The sequence below is a fragment of the Colobus angolensis genome, unplaced genomic scaffold, assembly GCF_000951035.1.
Source record: "Colobus angolensis palliatus isolate OR3802 unplaced genomic scaffold, Cang.pa_1.0 Scaffold439, whole genome shotgun sequence".
NCBI lineage: Eukaryota > Metazoa > Chordata > Mammalia > Primates > Cercopithecidae > Colobus > Colobus angolensis.
In genome coordinates this window covers 1,860,000-1,874,712 of record NW_012117810.1, presented here as the reverse complement: position 1 = coordinate 1,874,712, position 14,713 = coordinate 1,860,000, and the positions used below count along the sequence as shown (strand labels likewise).

Sequence of the window (14,713 nt, the reverse complement as noted above, 5' to 3'; positions counted from 1 at the left end):
CGGTGCCGGGGCGGGCCGGGGCTAAAATGGTCTCAGAACTGCCGAGGGCTGGAGGGAAAGCAACGGGAGGGGCGGAGGGAGGGGATTCGGCAGCTCCAGCTCAGCTCGCTCAGCGCACCCACGCCTCGCTGCCCAGCTTCCTGCCCCCCACCTGGGCATGCGCCCCCTACCCCATCGGCACCCCAGAACCCGCGCCATCCCCCGGAGCCTCCCCACAGCTGGCCGCGCAGGATGGGCGCCCTCAGGCCCACGCTGCTGCCGCCGTCGCCGCCGCCGCTGCTGCTGCTGCTGCTGCTAATGCTAGGTAAGCCAGGCCCCCGTTCCGGTTCCCGGCCCCGCCGGGCAGGTGCCTGCCACCCAGCACCTCCCGAACATTTCGGGGCTCCTCACATCCTTCTCCGTCAGGGGTATCTCCAGCCTCCCCGGGGTCGGCGACCAGCTGCGCTTTGTGGCTGCCCGCCGAGCCAGGCTTGGGAAGAGTGCAGGCTCCCCAGCTCTAAGCCAGGGAGTGGGGCACAGGGAGGACCCACTAAAGTGCGGTCCCAGGCACTGCTTGGCGTCCTGGGGCAGGCCCCACTTCTCAGCTAGCATACCCACGTCCTGGGGTCGCTGCACCAAATGCTGCGACTCCTTTCTGCCCCACACTCAGCTCCAGGCCTGGCCTTGGGTGCCCGCCCTGCGTGGGCAGTGCCTGCCCAGCTTCATAATTGCCCTAGAGTTGGCTGGAGGCCCAGAGGCCAGTTCTGCCCACGATCTTTGAAGTAAGTCTCTCCCAATTGCGCTCCACACACTTCATCAACTGGAGGCAGTTCTCTCGCTCACCCCCATCTCCACCCCAGGTTGGGTCCCTCTTTGCCTTTCTTCCTCTCTCCCAAATGGCACTTGGCTCTGCAGCCACCCATCAGTTTTCACACCCGCTTAGTTCCAGCTTCCTTGCCTCAGGAGAAACCAGGTTCCATGGAGACTGATCCTGGGATCTCAAAGCACCTTGTGCCTGCTGTGGTGGGTGTTCATGGTGGGTTGTTCTGGGCTCATCTTGCATGGATGCATGGGGGTAATGACAGTGGAACTGTTTTTGGCCTGAACTGGAAGGCTGCCTGTAGGAGATGGTCTGGGGAAGAGTATGGCGTGGAGAAGTGAAACTGCCAGTACAGATGTTGATGAGGCTGAAGCCCTTGAAATGAGAGTGAAGCGTGGAGGTGGGGATGGTGACTTCAGAGCTGCTGTCGTCAAGGCAGAGGCTGAAGGTAGCCCCAGCTGTCTGTTTCTAGACCAGGGCTCCACAGTGGCACCAAGCAAAGCCTTCCCCTGCTGCGGGTCCCTGGGCCCTGCAGGGCTAGGATGAGTCCTCTCCTTGGTCCCTGGGCAGGTGGCAGGAGGATGTACAGAGAGGAAGACTCTGTGGGACCTGGGTTGCCTAGCACTTGGTGTGTTTTCCCCAGCGGGCAGCATGGAGCAGGGAGGAGCCCAGGGAGGTGGGGAAGTGCTGGCCTGTGGTTGAAAAAGGAGCACGCAGACGTCTGAGCACCCACTGCCTGTGGGCACTTACATTCATTTCATAAATGAGGAAATTGAAGTAACTTGCCCCAGAGAGCACATTTAGTGAGTATTGGGGCTAGGATTTGAACACAGATCTGATTCCAAAGCAGGCCTCTTTGCTCTCCATTTCCTCGCTGCAACTAATACAGAGGAGGGGAGAGAGAGCTGTGTTGCAACTGATTTCCTAAGGCTGTGGAGGTGACTTTCCCATAGGGATCTCCAAGCATCAGCAGTTGTGGAGCCAGGAAGATGGGAGGGGGCCTTCTGAGCAGTCTGCCCCGAGGCAGTCGGGGAAGGTGTCAGCCTGGCCGTCTCCACCATCACCCTGATTATGAAACTTGCCTGGCCTGGGGCAGGGCTCTCCTGAGTCACATACGCACTCATGCACGGTCAGAGCTGGAGCTCTTAGTTCTCCTCCAGTGTGGAAACCGAGGCCTAGGACAGAAAGAGACTGGATCCCAGGCCACACAGCTGGGCATGGGGATGGTGCTGGAATCCCACTTCCTGACTGACAGCCTGTGCCCTTAACAACAGACCATGAGTTCTCCCTGTGACTCAGCCAGAGGATAAAGGAAGGGGCTAGGAGCCCAGCAGCAGGGGTGGGGAAGTTCAGAGGAGCCGTTCTAGAGAAGCTGGAGGGTAGAGTTTGACCACAGACTCCTGGGCATTTTCCTCTAGCTTCTGCAGAAAGTCCATGGTATCCCCCTGGGAGGCCTAAAAGTGACACTCTGGTTGGTGAGGTCAGTCCCTTCAGGCCTGGCCTTGGAGTTTCCCCATTTTCCTCCCTGGTTTTGCCCCTCTGGAGGAGTATATGGAAGCCATCTAGGGACAGCATGATCTTGGCTAAGATATTATACTTTTCCTGCCTTACCTTTCTCATCTGTAAAATGGGGGGGGGAGGGGTAGCCTAGCCCTCTTTACATTCTGAGGTTCTGTGATTTTATCTAGTGGGAGCTATGGAAGGAGAGAAGGGAGGAGCTAAGCCCTCTAAGTCTGCCAGGAGTATCTGCTGGGGTAGAGTTGGGCATAGGGGTGGAGTAGGGTGAAGAAGAGAGGTTTGGCCTTTCTGAAGGGAGAGAGATGAGAAGGGGCAGCTGGGGATTTAATGCCTCCCTACAGAAAGAGAGCCGCATATGTAAATGAATGCATACCATATGCAAATGAAGGCTTTGTTAAGGAACTGGGGCAGGCACCTTGTGTGTCTGCTGGGCTAGCCAGGAAGGTTGGCAGGCACTGGAGGAGGGGATCTTCTGCCCCCAGTGGCGAGGGCAGAGCCTGGATCTTGCCCCAGAAGCCCCAGCTGCCTGGGCAGCCCTGTGGGGTGAGAGAAGCAGTGAGCTCATGGCGCAGCTGGAGGGGGGAGGGCATTGTGTGGTGAGAACTGACTGGGCCTGTGCCCTTTCCAGCTAGGGTCACTGGCTCCATTGTCTGGTCCAGGTGACACAGCTGAGCCAACTAGCACTTCTGAGCAAGACTCCCAGCTCCCCTCAAGCAAAGGAGAGGGACATGTAGTCTCAGAATTCCCCAGCCAGAAGGCTCCCCTGGCCAGGCACTGAGGAAGGAATGGCAGACATGGAGGTGGGTGAGTGGCAGGGACAGATCAAGGTTTAGCTGGAACCAAAGCCTGGTTAGGTCAGGAATCAGATGTACTCCTTTCTGCCTTCAGGCGCTCTGCTTCTAGTCCACCAGAAATGGGATGCATCTAGGTGCCAAGGCAATCCTGGGCCCGTGCCACCTTCTTGAGATCCAGGTGTCTTATATCACAGCATCCCTTTCCTATTCTCAGAACAGGGTCCAAGCTGTGGACCATCTTCCCCAGGCGTCCTTTCCTTTTGTAGGCAGAGATCAAGAATGGTGCTTGTGGTGGCAGAGGGCATGGAAAGGGGAACCAGGCATCTCCAACTCCTTCTGCCTTTCCCTACAGGAATGGGATGCTGGGCCCGGGAGGTGCTGGTCCCCGAGGGGCCCTTGTACCGCGTGACTGGAACAGCTGTCTCCATCTCCTGCAATGTGACCGGCTACGAGGGCCCTGCCCAGCAGAACTTCGAGTGGTTCCTGTATAGGCCTGAGGCCCCAGATACTGCACTGGGCATTGTCAGTACCAAGGATACCCAGTTCTCCTATGCTATCTTCAAGTCCCGAGTCGTGGCGGGTGAGGTGCAGGTGCAGCGCCTACAAGGTGATGCCGTGGTGCTCAAGATTGCCCGCCTGCAGGCCCAGGATGCTGGCATTTATGAGTGCCACACCCCCTCCACTGATACCCGCTACCTGGGCAGCTACAGCGGCAAGGTGGAGCTGAGAGGTACTGGGCCCTGAGATGGGGTGGGGCCACACACCCTCTCAAGGCAGAAAGTCAAGGCCACAAGTGACCTATGTAACTGCCCCTTAGGTTTTGTAGCCAAGGACCTTGAGGCCCAAAGAGGTTAAGTGACTTGCACAAAGTCGCCCAATAACTCAGTGACTGATGTGGGACTCAAACCCAGATTTCCTCACCCAGGCCAGTGCTCATCTTATCATATCAAGACCCCTCCCGGGAGAAGAAGGGTCCTTAAGTTGTCCATCCATTCCCCTTTCCATTCCCAAGAATGAGGAAGACTGTTGGGTTGAATAGATTCTACTCCTGGACAGTACAGGACCCAGATCTGGCAAAGAGAGTAGAGTTAGGGAAGGAGTGAGACCATGTGACATTCTCACTAAGTTTCTTTGTGTTCTGAGAAGGAAGACAGAACCACTTTTCTCAGTATTTCAAACAGGGGTCAGTCTCAAACATAAAGGTGAGTAGGTGATGGGCTGGTTCTATGAAATTCAGCAAGTATTTATTGAGTGCCTGTGCTGTGCCCAGTACTGCACTTGGCACCACTGAGTTACAGAAGAAATAATACAACATGGGATCTTTGCCCTCTGAGAGCTCACAGTCTATTTAGGGAGATAGGCTGTACACAGGAAACAGTGACAAAGGCTGCCAGCTCCCAGCCCTCCCTCACTCCAGCTGTTCTCTCCAGTTCTTCCAGATGCCCTCCAGGTGTCTGCTGCCCCCCCAGGGCCCCGAGGCCGCCAGGCCCCAACCTCACCCCCACGCCTGATGGTGCATGAGGGGCAGGAGCTGGCACTGGGCTGCCTGGCGAGGACAAGCACACAGAAGCACACACACCTGGCTGTGTCCTTTGGGCGATCTGTGCCTGAGGCACCAGTTGGGCGAGCAACTCTGCAGGAAGTTGTGGGAATCCGGTCAGACTTGGCCGTGGAGGCCGGAGCTCCCTATGCTGAGCGACTGGCTGCAGGGGAACTTCGTCTGGGCAAGGAAGGGACCGATCGGTACCGCATGGTAGTAGGGGGTGCCCAGGCAGGGGACGCAGGCACCTACCACTGCACTGCCGCTGAGTGGATTCAGGATCCTGATGGCAGCTGGGCCCAGATCGCAGAGAAAAGGGCTGTCCTGGCCCACGTGGACGTGCAGACACTGTGTAAGTACCACTTATACATCCCACTGTGAGAGCTGGGAGGGACAGTATCCTGGTGGGCACTGTGGCCACAGGGGGTACCAGATAGCTGTCATCTGACTCCAGGGAACTCATCTTCCACAGAGTGAGCAGCCTTGTTAGCATTTCTTCCCCCTCTGCCCTTGATGGGTTTTCTCTGCTCAGAAATTGGGTATAGAGATAGGAGGCCCATGGCTGAGGGGTGAGATTCAAGCCCCCAAGTAGAAAGATGATCATACCCAGTGAGGGGCAGACAGGAGGTTTTGAAGTTGCTGCTGTCAAGGAGGAAACAGAAAGTTGGGAATCAGGTGCCTCTGTGTCCCCTCCTGCCTCCATGACACCTCTTCCCCTTCCTGTGTTGCAGCCAGCCAGCTGGCAGTAACAGTGGGGCCTGGTGAACGTCGGATCGGCCCAGGGGAGCCCTTGGAACTGCTGTGCAATGTGTCAGGGGCACTTCCGCCAGCAGGCCGCCACGCCGCGTACTCTGTAGGTTGGGAGATGGCACCTGCGGGGGCACCTGGGCCTGGCCGCCTGGTAGCCCAGCTGGACACAGAGGGTGTGGGCAGCCTGGGCCCTGGCTATGAGGGCCGACACATTGCCATGGAGAAGGTGGCATCCAGAACATACCGGCTACGGCTAGAGGCTGCCAGGCCTGGTGATGCGGGCACCTACCGCTGCCTCGCCAAAGCCTACGTTCGGGGGTCTGGGACCCGGCTTCGTGAAGCAGCCAGTGCCCGTTCCCGGCCTCTCCCTGTGCACGTGCGGGAGGAAGGTGAGAGAGAGGGGGCTGGGCCCTGGACAGGGTTTGAGAATTGTAAACCCCTTTTCCTTCTGTTTCCACGCCCCCCTCCCTCTCCATCAGCTGCTTGCATGCCACAGCCTCACACTCCTCTTCTACCAGTATTGTGGGAATACCCTGAGTTTCCTGCAGCGGTGCTTGGCAGCAGCTCTAACCCCATGCTCCCTGGCCCTGCACCCTCTGACCCCATGTCCTTTGTTCGGCAGGCGTGGTGCTGGAGGCTGTGGCGTGGCTAGCAGGAGGCACAGTGTACCGGGGGGAGACTGCCTCCCTGCTGTGCAACATCTCTGTGCGGGGTGGCCCCCCAGGACTGCGGCTGGCCGCCAGCTGGTGGGTGGAGCGGCCAGAGGACGGAGAGCTCAGCTCTGTCCCTGCCCAGCTGGTGGGTGGCGTGGGCCAGGATGGTGTGGCAGAGCTGGGAGTCCGGCCCGGAGGAGGCCCTGTCAGCGTAGAGCTGGTGGCGCCCCGAAGCCATCGGCTGAGACTGCACAGCTTGGGGCCCGAGGATGAAGGCGTGTACCACTGCGCCCCCAGCGCCTGGGTGCAGCATGCCGACTACAGCTGGTACCAGGCGGGCAGTGCCCGCTCAGGGCCTGTTACAGTCTACCCCTACATGCATGGTAAGTGACACCCCCTCCACCCTCTTCACTCTGCCTTCTTCCCGGCCCCTGCTGCTGTCCTTCCCTTCCCATCTTCTCACCCTCCTGCTACTATCTCTCTCCTCCACCTCCTGTCACATGAAGTCTCAAAAAATCCAACTTCCAACCCTGCAGTGCCCACCTGCATGGGGTCCTCTGTGGTTGATGCTGACTTGCATGCTGAGGGGGCAGGCTGTGGGCAGGGATAGGGGTGCCTGTGAATGGTGAAGGTGGGTTCAGAGAACTTGATGGGGAAAGTGTAGAGGCAAGTGTGATGGGTGGAGGATGATGGCATCCTCTCTGAACAGTCATACTCTCTCCCCCAGCCCTGGACACCCTGTTTGTGCCTCTGCTGGTGGGTACAGGGGTGGCCCTAGTCACTGGTGCCACTGTCCTTGGTACCATCACTTGCTGCTTCATGAAGAGGCTTCGAAAACGGTGATCTCTTACTCCCCAGGTGAGGGAAAAGAACCCCCCAACCTTGTTTTCACTGGGCTTCCCACCACCAAGTCCTGAACCAAGCTGTTCCCTCCCAAGCCCCACCTGGAGGAGGAGTAGGCAGCTCAGATCCACAGGGCCCTGTTAAGGGGTGGAGGCCACGAGGGAGCCCCACGCAGGGCCCTCTGTCCTTAGCCCACGCTGGGCGCCCTTTGCAGGTCTTGCAGGTGTCGACGGTCTTCCGGCCCAGCTCCAAGCCCTCCTCTGGTTGCCTGGACACCCTCTCCCTCTGTCCACTCTTCCTTTAATTTATTTGGCTTCCCACTACCCAGAATGGGAGACATGCCTCCCCTTCCCCATTCCTTCCCTCTCAAGCCCCTCCCTCTGGCCTTCTGTTCTTGGTCTCATAGGGATCCTGTAGGGAGGCCATTCCATGTCCTGGAATTAGTTTTTCTAAAATGTGAATAAACTGGTTTTATAAAAAGCAGGCTTGGCTGTGTCTTCCCTACCATGAGACTGTAAAAGGCTCAGGGTGCATAGTAGGGAGGTGGTTGGGGGTTGACAACCTATTCTGGACGACCCAGGCCTCTCTTCCCACCACAAACACCATCTGGCCTCCGCGGGCCATGCCACCTACCCCAGGAGGGGACACCTGGGTTCCATCTGCTGTCTGAACTGTCAGGGCTGAGACAACTCCTGACTGGACTCCTACTTGGGGAGGGAAGCATAGAAAAGGAGGGTAGGTTCCAGCTGCATGTGGTCCCCCCTCCCCAGCTTCTCCCATGTTAAAGGGCATGGGCCTCCAGGGGCAGTGCCTTTTCTGAGCTCCCCAGACTTTCCCCCACTCTTCTCATTCTCCTGGTCAGGCTAGTCTTGGACCTGACTCCTCCCACTAGGCCCTGGGGCTGCAATTCTTGTTCCTTCTGACTGATAGCAGCAGAATAGAAGCCTCAGAACACAAGTGATACTCAGGCTGGGACAACAGGCAGTCAGGGGAGGGCCTGTGTCCACAGAGCCATTGCACCTGCATGTACTTGCTGTACCTGCATATACCCACTACCCGCATATACCCACTACCCGCATATACCCACTACACCTGCATATACCTGCTTCACCTGCCTGTACCCACCCTGGGATCTCCTCCCTCCCGTCCTTCAGCTTCACCCCTCCTCCAGTGCCCCAGGAGTTTCATGAATTTTCTTGCCTAAGGATTCTCTGATCCTAAAATTCTTACCTGCATGACACAAAATTCTTACCTGCACGGCACAAAATTCTTACCTGCACGGCACCTTAAGAGGCATCCAGTAGGCCTCCTTCAGTTGTTATTTAAACATTTATTGAGCATTACGAGTTTGCTAAGTGTCATTTTTACAGATGAGGAAACTGAGGCCCAGATATGCCATTTGCCCAGAGTCATAGAGCTAATTAGCAAGTGTCAGGAGTAGGACCTAGGTCTCCTGACTTGTTGCACTGTACAGTGGTGCCCTGAGTGGTGACAGTGGCGAGGAGAGGTGTGGCAGGGTCCCAGTGACTTCAGCAGGCAGGAGGGGCCTTTCCAGCCTCAGTTTCTCTGCTTGTTCAGTTGCAAAGGGTTGACTCCTGTGTGAGTGAGTGTGTGTGGATACCAAGTAGCCCATCCCCTCTTGTCCAGACTCCCCTGTTTTACTGAAACCCAAATGAATCCCCATTCCCCACCCCAACATCTATTCTTAGGGGACCAGCCAATACCAGCATTCAGGAATCTCATCTTTGATGACAGGACCCCCTGGTGGCCCTGTGACTTGAGGCAAAGATATCCGTGCTTTGACTGAAAGGAAGGGACTGGGACTTGGGTCCTCTCTGAGTGAACCCAAACTGTCTGGGCTCCTTCCATGGCCCCCTTTCTTGCTTCCAGAGGACCCATAGGACCCTGACTGTGCCCATAGGACCCTAGCTGTCCAGCCTGGAACAGAGAAGACTGGAGTGCTTTCCCCAGGGGGCTTATGAAAGGGCAGGAGTGGGATGTGGCCAGGGCCAAGGGAGAAGGTCCTTGCTGGGCCAGTGCTGCTGTGTGGGAGACAGGCATTGTCCGAAGGCAGGCTCTCCTGGGCCTACGCTTTTCTCCAGGCCAGCTTCAGGTCCCTTGCACCCCTCTGCCCCTCTCAACTTGCCATTGTTCTACCCCACCATCCAGGAAGCTGCCGCTGGTGACTGGGATGTGATCAGGAAGCAGGTGGAGGTGGGGTGAGAATGTGTCTTTGGGACCCCCTGGCCCAGTTGGGCTGACAGCAGGCTGCAGACACACCCAGATGTTCTGGCTCCTATCACTTCTCTCAGATTTTCTCCTACATTCAATCCTGCCTCCAGTCCTACAAGGGGTTCTGTCCTTTGCCCCTAAAACCCTTCCTGTTCCACCTCCCCCTGGCCTCCCCAGGAACCCCCTCAAGTCCTTCTGATGGCTTCATCTCTCTGTCGGGCCTGCTCAGCTTCCAGACACCCCCTCCACTCGTCACTGCCCTGTTTCCACTGATGGTTGAGTTCCTGGGCCCAAAGTTAAACTCTTCAGCCTGGGCTCTGGGTCACTTTCCCACACACAAAACCCCGCCCTTCACATTTCTCTGTCTGCTCCTGTGAGGATCCTCAGCTTCTTCTTAGCTTCTCTCATCTTCCTCTCAGCTACTCCTCAGTTTCTATACCCCATGTCCTGATATGACTTCCAAGTCTTTGCTTAGAGCACAGGTTCTCAAAGTGTGGTACCCAGTCCAGCAGCAACAGCATGACCTGGGGACTTCTTAGGAATGCACATTTTTTTCTGACCCACCTCTTGGGTCAGAGACCCTTGGAGTGGAGCCCCAAAATCTGTGTTTTAACAAGCCCTCCACGTGATTCCAATGCACACTGAAGAGTTCTAACTCCCGACCTACATATTCCTTATGGCTTACACCGGCCCCAGCCTTCTGATCACCCTCACTCCCCCACCCTCCGCGGGACTGCACAGGTTGTCAGTTTGAATCATCCCTTGTTCGGTCGCCACAGGTAGATTCCTCTGTTTTCCCAGGTGCCCCTTATTTTGAGGACAGGAACCAAGTTTTTGAATGTCCACTCCACATGGCACCCAATCAGTGATGTGAATGACTGTGCCCCAAGGACACACTGCTTTCCTAGGGGCTCCCTGTGTCCCAGCTCTAGTGAACCCACTTTCTAGATCTCTCTCTGTCCCTTCCTCCTCAGAAGCTCTCTCCCTCTTCCCGCCTGTGCCTGATACCTGTAAGATTTCACTGCACTGTAAGAAAATAGCCATTGCTGGTTTTCCTTTCCCAGGCCCTTCTCCAGGCCCCAGCTCAGGCACCTCCCTGCTCTGCCTGCTTCCCTGAACTTGCAGACTAAGGTCATTTACACCTTGCTGAGCCCCCTTGCACCCCTTTATCCTGGTGAGGGTGGAGCTAGGAGGGCACCCTCCTCATATGTCCATCTTGGTGTGGCTCCTTTCTCCTTTGCTTCAGCTTGGCCTACCGTGTCATTAGACAGTTGTACCATATGTGGGGAGGCTGGCAGAAGAGGTCAGTGGGGACTGCAATCCATCCTACACTCTGCTCCCCAAGCCATGCACCCTGGTTTGGGGCTGTATCTGTCTGGAGGAAAAGGGTTCCTTTTTAGAATTTGCACAGAGGTATTCTACAGGTTAGTGGCAGCCCTGAGTAAACCTATTGTCTATGGGTCCATTTATGTATCTGTCAGCTGTCTTTATCTGCCACCATCTTCCCATCCAACCCCCAAAAGTCCATCCTTTTGTCCATGCATCCACTCATTAACAAATGTGAAGGTCAAACACAGACTGGCATGTTCACCTGGCCCCACTCTCCATTTCCCTGAAATCAGGACCCCTCCCTTCCATACTGGATTCTAGACTTGAGATTCTGGGGGATGGGGACTTTCCAACGTTAGCACATTTCCAGGGGCTTTGCCTACCTTCTCCTCCTCCACCTCCGATATGCAGTTCCCCATGTACCTGTGTCTGGCCCCCGGTCTGCCACAGGGGTCTGGAGGAAGCTGGTCACACCTTGGACTCACTCTCTGGGGGTGGCAGGCAGCCATTCTGCTCCTTGTCGGCCCCAGCTTCCCCACCCGCCCCCTCCCCTGCCCCCTCCTCCTCCACCTTCTCATCCAGCCGGCTGGGGATGGACCAGTAGAGATGGGCATCAAGGCGGGCCGCAGCCTCTGCCAGCTCTCGAGCACTGCACGAAGGTGTGGGCACCTCAAAAGTCTCGTGAAAGCTGGCATAGTCCACCTCGTAGAAGCCGTCCTCCAGAGTCAGCACTGACGTGAAGCGGTGGCCCCACAGCACCTCGTCTACCAGGTAGGAGCTCCGAGCTTGGCATGTCATTCCTGAGAGGAGGGGCATGGGTCAGGGGGTATCTCAGCTCCAGGCTTCCCTCTCCTCTTCTCATTCCACAACCCTACTCCCAGCATCCTCCCTTCTATTCCTTCCTAAGGGCTCCCACCTCCCTTTGGTCCAGTCCATTTTCTCCCCTGCCCTAGCTCCTGTTCTTACCCAGCTCCCTCACCTCTTCTCCATTTGCCCCAACTCCTCTTCATCTCCAGCTCTTTTTTCCCCTCCTGTCATTTGGTGATACCAGCCAAAAAAAGCTTAACCTTGAAACTAACCTTGGGGATCATCTAGTCCAACTTCTCACTCCATATTGGGCTCCCCAAAGGAGCATTTCTAACAATGGGCATCTGGCTTGTGCTTGATTACCTCCCAGGATTGACAGCTCACCACTTCATAAAGGACCCACTCTTTTGTATGATAGCTCTAATAGGTGGGCTGTTCTTTATACAGAGCTAAAACCTGTCCCCTGGGATTTCCAACCCTTGGCGTCATTTCTCTCCCACTTCACAGTTCTTTGAGTATCTGAAAACAGGAGTCTCAGATTCCCTCATGTTTTCTCTTCTTGACTTAACATCCCTGGCTTCCTCCACGATTCCTCATTTGACCTGGTTTTCCAAAATTCTACTTGTTTGATTACAAGCCAGGATGGCCAAGGAGGGCCCTTTAAGCATTTTGAGTATAGTAAATTTTCCAACTGTGGCCTGCTCCGCGCATAAGAGAAGGTGCACTATCTCTCTCTTCTGGCCATGACGCTTTCACTAACAGGGCCCAGGATAACATTACATAATCATTTTGGAGGCTGCATCACATTGCTACGACATCAAGCCTTTAGCCAACTAAAACTCCCAGTTCTTTTTTCACCAGTGCTCTTCCATGCTGTGCTTACATAAGTGATTTTTTTAAAGCCTAAATGTAGAATTTTATATTTATTCCTTTTAAATGTCATCTTGCTGGGTTTTGGCTCATTATTCTTGCTTTTCAAAAGCGTTTTGAATCCTGACTGTCTCACCCAAAATATTACCATCCTTTCCAGCTTTATCTCTCTAGAAAAACAGACAGATTCCTATCCTTATCTCCTCTGTCCTGGTCCTCCCTGCCCGGAGCCTGTGTCTTATCTTCCTGTTGGACTGGTGCACCCCTCAGGGCAGGTCATTCTCCTTTCTGTCACAGGGTCTTGCCCCCAACCCGTATCCATCTCGGAACAAGGGGAAACAGAGTGAACATTAGCTAACCAGAGAGTGGCTGTCAACTCGGAAAGCCTGGCCCTGAGACATTAGTATTTCTCAGTGAAGCTGGGATAGAAAATATCCAGTGGGAGAGAGAAGAAAGAGGCATAAGGGACACTGGGCAGAGAAGGGCTTCGAGGAGGAGAGGGCAGGGCTGGGGGTACAAAGAGAAAAGAGGGCCGGGCAGGAACTTCACTGGAGGGTGAGGGGCCTGCCTGAGATACTGGCAAAAAAGGAGTGACAGCTGGAGAAAGAGAGGAAGGGGAACGGGGTGAGTGGGGGAAGGGGAAAGAGTCGGGGTTAAGCAGGAATGGGAACAGTGATGGGGAGGTGGGGTTGGGGTGTGAAGCGGAGGCTCAGCGTAAGGGGGCCGGGGAAAGGATCTGAAGGCACCGGCTTGTCAGCCAAGCCGGCAGGGAGCATCAGCAACTCTGGCGTCAGAGGCAGGGACTGCGGCGCCCCCTAGTGGGCCTTTGGTCTTCCACCCGCAGTTTCCTCATCCTCATCCATCCTCTAGATCTCAAGTCCTAAGTAACCTCCTTTGCGACTCCTGTAACACTGGGTCTTTCCCCACCTGCTTCCAAAGCCTTCACTGTGTAGGTCTGGGTTGGACTTATTGACATCACAGATGAGTTGCCAGTTCCTTTTGGAAAAGGGCTAGAAATGGTAACATCATCTATATCCCTTGTCAGTGGAAATGGATGAATTGGGAAACCGAGGCAGAAGTGAGACTAGGTATTAAGCTCCCCTCAAGATCCAGCCTAGAAATAACTCAGGCAATAGAAAACCTTCACCGTCAAATTCCAGGGGCCTGAACCTGGCTGCAGTGAGAAAACTCCTGAACCTAACCCCTCCTTCCAACGCGGGACCACTAAACATTGAAGCCACATTGCCTGTGTCCAATTCAGGCATGGCTACTTATTGGCTTAGGAAAGTGGACAATTTCCTTAACTTCTCATTGGAGCAATCTCGTCTCTGAAAATTGAGCACAATAACAAGAAGTTACCTTCAGAAGTAACTTCAACAAGAAGTTACCTTTAATCTTTTTAGGATTAAATCGACTCAGAGGTGGAAAGTGCTTTGGAACTGTGCATGACACAGGGTGAGTACTGGGTGAGCACTAGCTATTATTACTCTCCCTATTCCAAGTGACACATTCCTCTGGGCCCAGGGCCCCACGCCAGTGCCATTTCGAAGAATTCCTCCAAGCTTTCTCTTGGCCTTCTGCAGCGTTGCTCGGTTCCACCTCCGCCCCTGACCCCTGTCTCATCTCACTCTGCCATCCTCCACCAGCACCCCCACCCATCCTCCCCACCTCCCCTGGCCCCTCGTCTTGCCCCTGCCTTCCTGGGCCCTGCCCACCCTCTGCCAGCCCCGCTCCCCTCCCCAGGCCCGCTCGCACCCGTGGCTTCCACCATGCCCTCGAGGATGACAACGATCTCGAAGTCGTCCCTCTCGAGGGCACGGCGCGACGCCTCCCAGAAGGGGCTGGCAGCGTCGATCTCGTGGCTGATAACCAGCGGCGAGACGAGGAAGAGGCGGTCGTCTCCCGTGTCGAAGCCCACGCTGAGGTCGGTCTGGTGCAGCGGGATAAACTCGCCCTCCAGCGTCTGGCGCGAGCGGATGAGCTTGGCGCGGATGGAGGCCTCCACTATGTGTGAGGAGCGCAAGTCGCCCACGCGGAACATGAGGCAGAGGCGCCCGTCGCGTAGCGACACCACGGCGTGCGAGGAGAAGACGAGTGTGGCAGCGCGCTTGTTGGGCTGAGAGATCTTGACGAACATGCAGCCCACCATGAAGGCGTTCACCATGGAGCCCAGGATGGCCTGCAGCAGCAGCAGCACGATGCCCTCGGGGCACTGGTCGGTGATGACGCGGTGCCCGTAGCCGATGGTGGTCTCGGTCTCGATGGAGAAGAGGAAGGCAGCCACAAAGCCGTTGAGGTTGTTGACGCACGGCGTCCACGCGGTGTCCTCCAGGTGCTCCAGGTCGCCGCGGCCGTAGGCGATCAGCCACCAGATGGCGCCGAAGAAGAGCCAGGTGAGCGCGTAGGCCAGCACGAAGAACAACAGGCTGAGGCGCCACTGCAGGTCCACCAGCGTGGTGAACAGGTCGGTCAGGTAGCGGTATGTCTCGCGCACGTTGCCCTGCTGCACGTTGCACCTGCCATCCTTCTCCACGTAGCGCTGGCGGCCGCGGCGCCGCGGCGGCTCCTCCGGCCCGGG

General features: G+C 56.2%; 2 protein-coding genes across 3 annotated transcripts; one reads left to right on the top strand and one right to left on the bottom strand.

Moving 5' to 3' along the window:
* Window positions 1-20: 20 nt before the first annotated feature.
* Window positions 21-7,381, top strand: IGSF8 (immunoglobulin superfamily, member 8). 2 transcript variants are annotated; one of them, XM_011957211.1, is made up of 7 exons: window positions 21-304; window positions 3,464-3,841; window positions 4,542-5,003; window positions 5,383-5,790; window positions 6,024-6,437; window positions 6,782-6,912; window positions 7,112-7,381. In XM_011957211.1, the coding sequence occupies exons 1-6, from the start codon at window positions 232-234 to the stop codon at window positions 6,895-6,897; spliced, it is 1,851 nt and encodes a 616-aa protein (XP_011812601.1). In that variant the 5' UTR covers window positions 21-231; the 3' UTR covers window positions 6,898-6,912; window positions 7,112-7,381. The 2 variants fall into 2 exon arrangements, with proteins under 2 accessions (XP_011812601.1, XP_011812602.1); XM_011957212.1 differs by having other exon boundaries at window positions 7,089-7,377.
* Window positions 7,382-10,926: 3,545 nt separating this feature from the next.
* Window positions 10,927-14,710, bottom strand: KCNJ9 (potassium channel, inwardly rectifying subfamily J, member 9; the record flags this gene model as incomplete). Its single annotated transcript, XM_011957222.1, has 2 exons — window positions 10,927-11,258; window positions 13,891-14,710. Coding segments are annotated over 2 exons (1,152 nt in total), but the record flags the coding sequence as incomplete, so codon positions are not given.
* Between the last annotated feature and the right edge of the window lie 3 nt (window positions 14,711-14,713).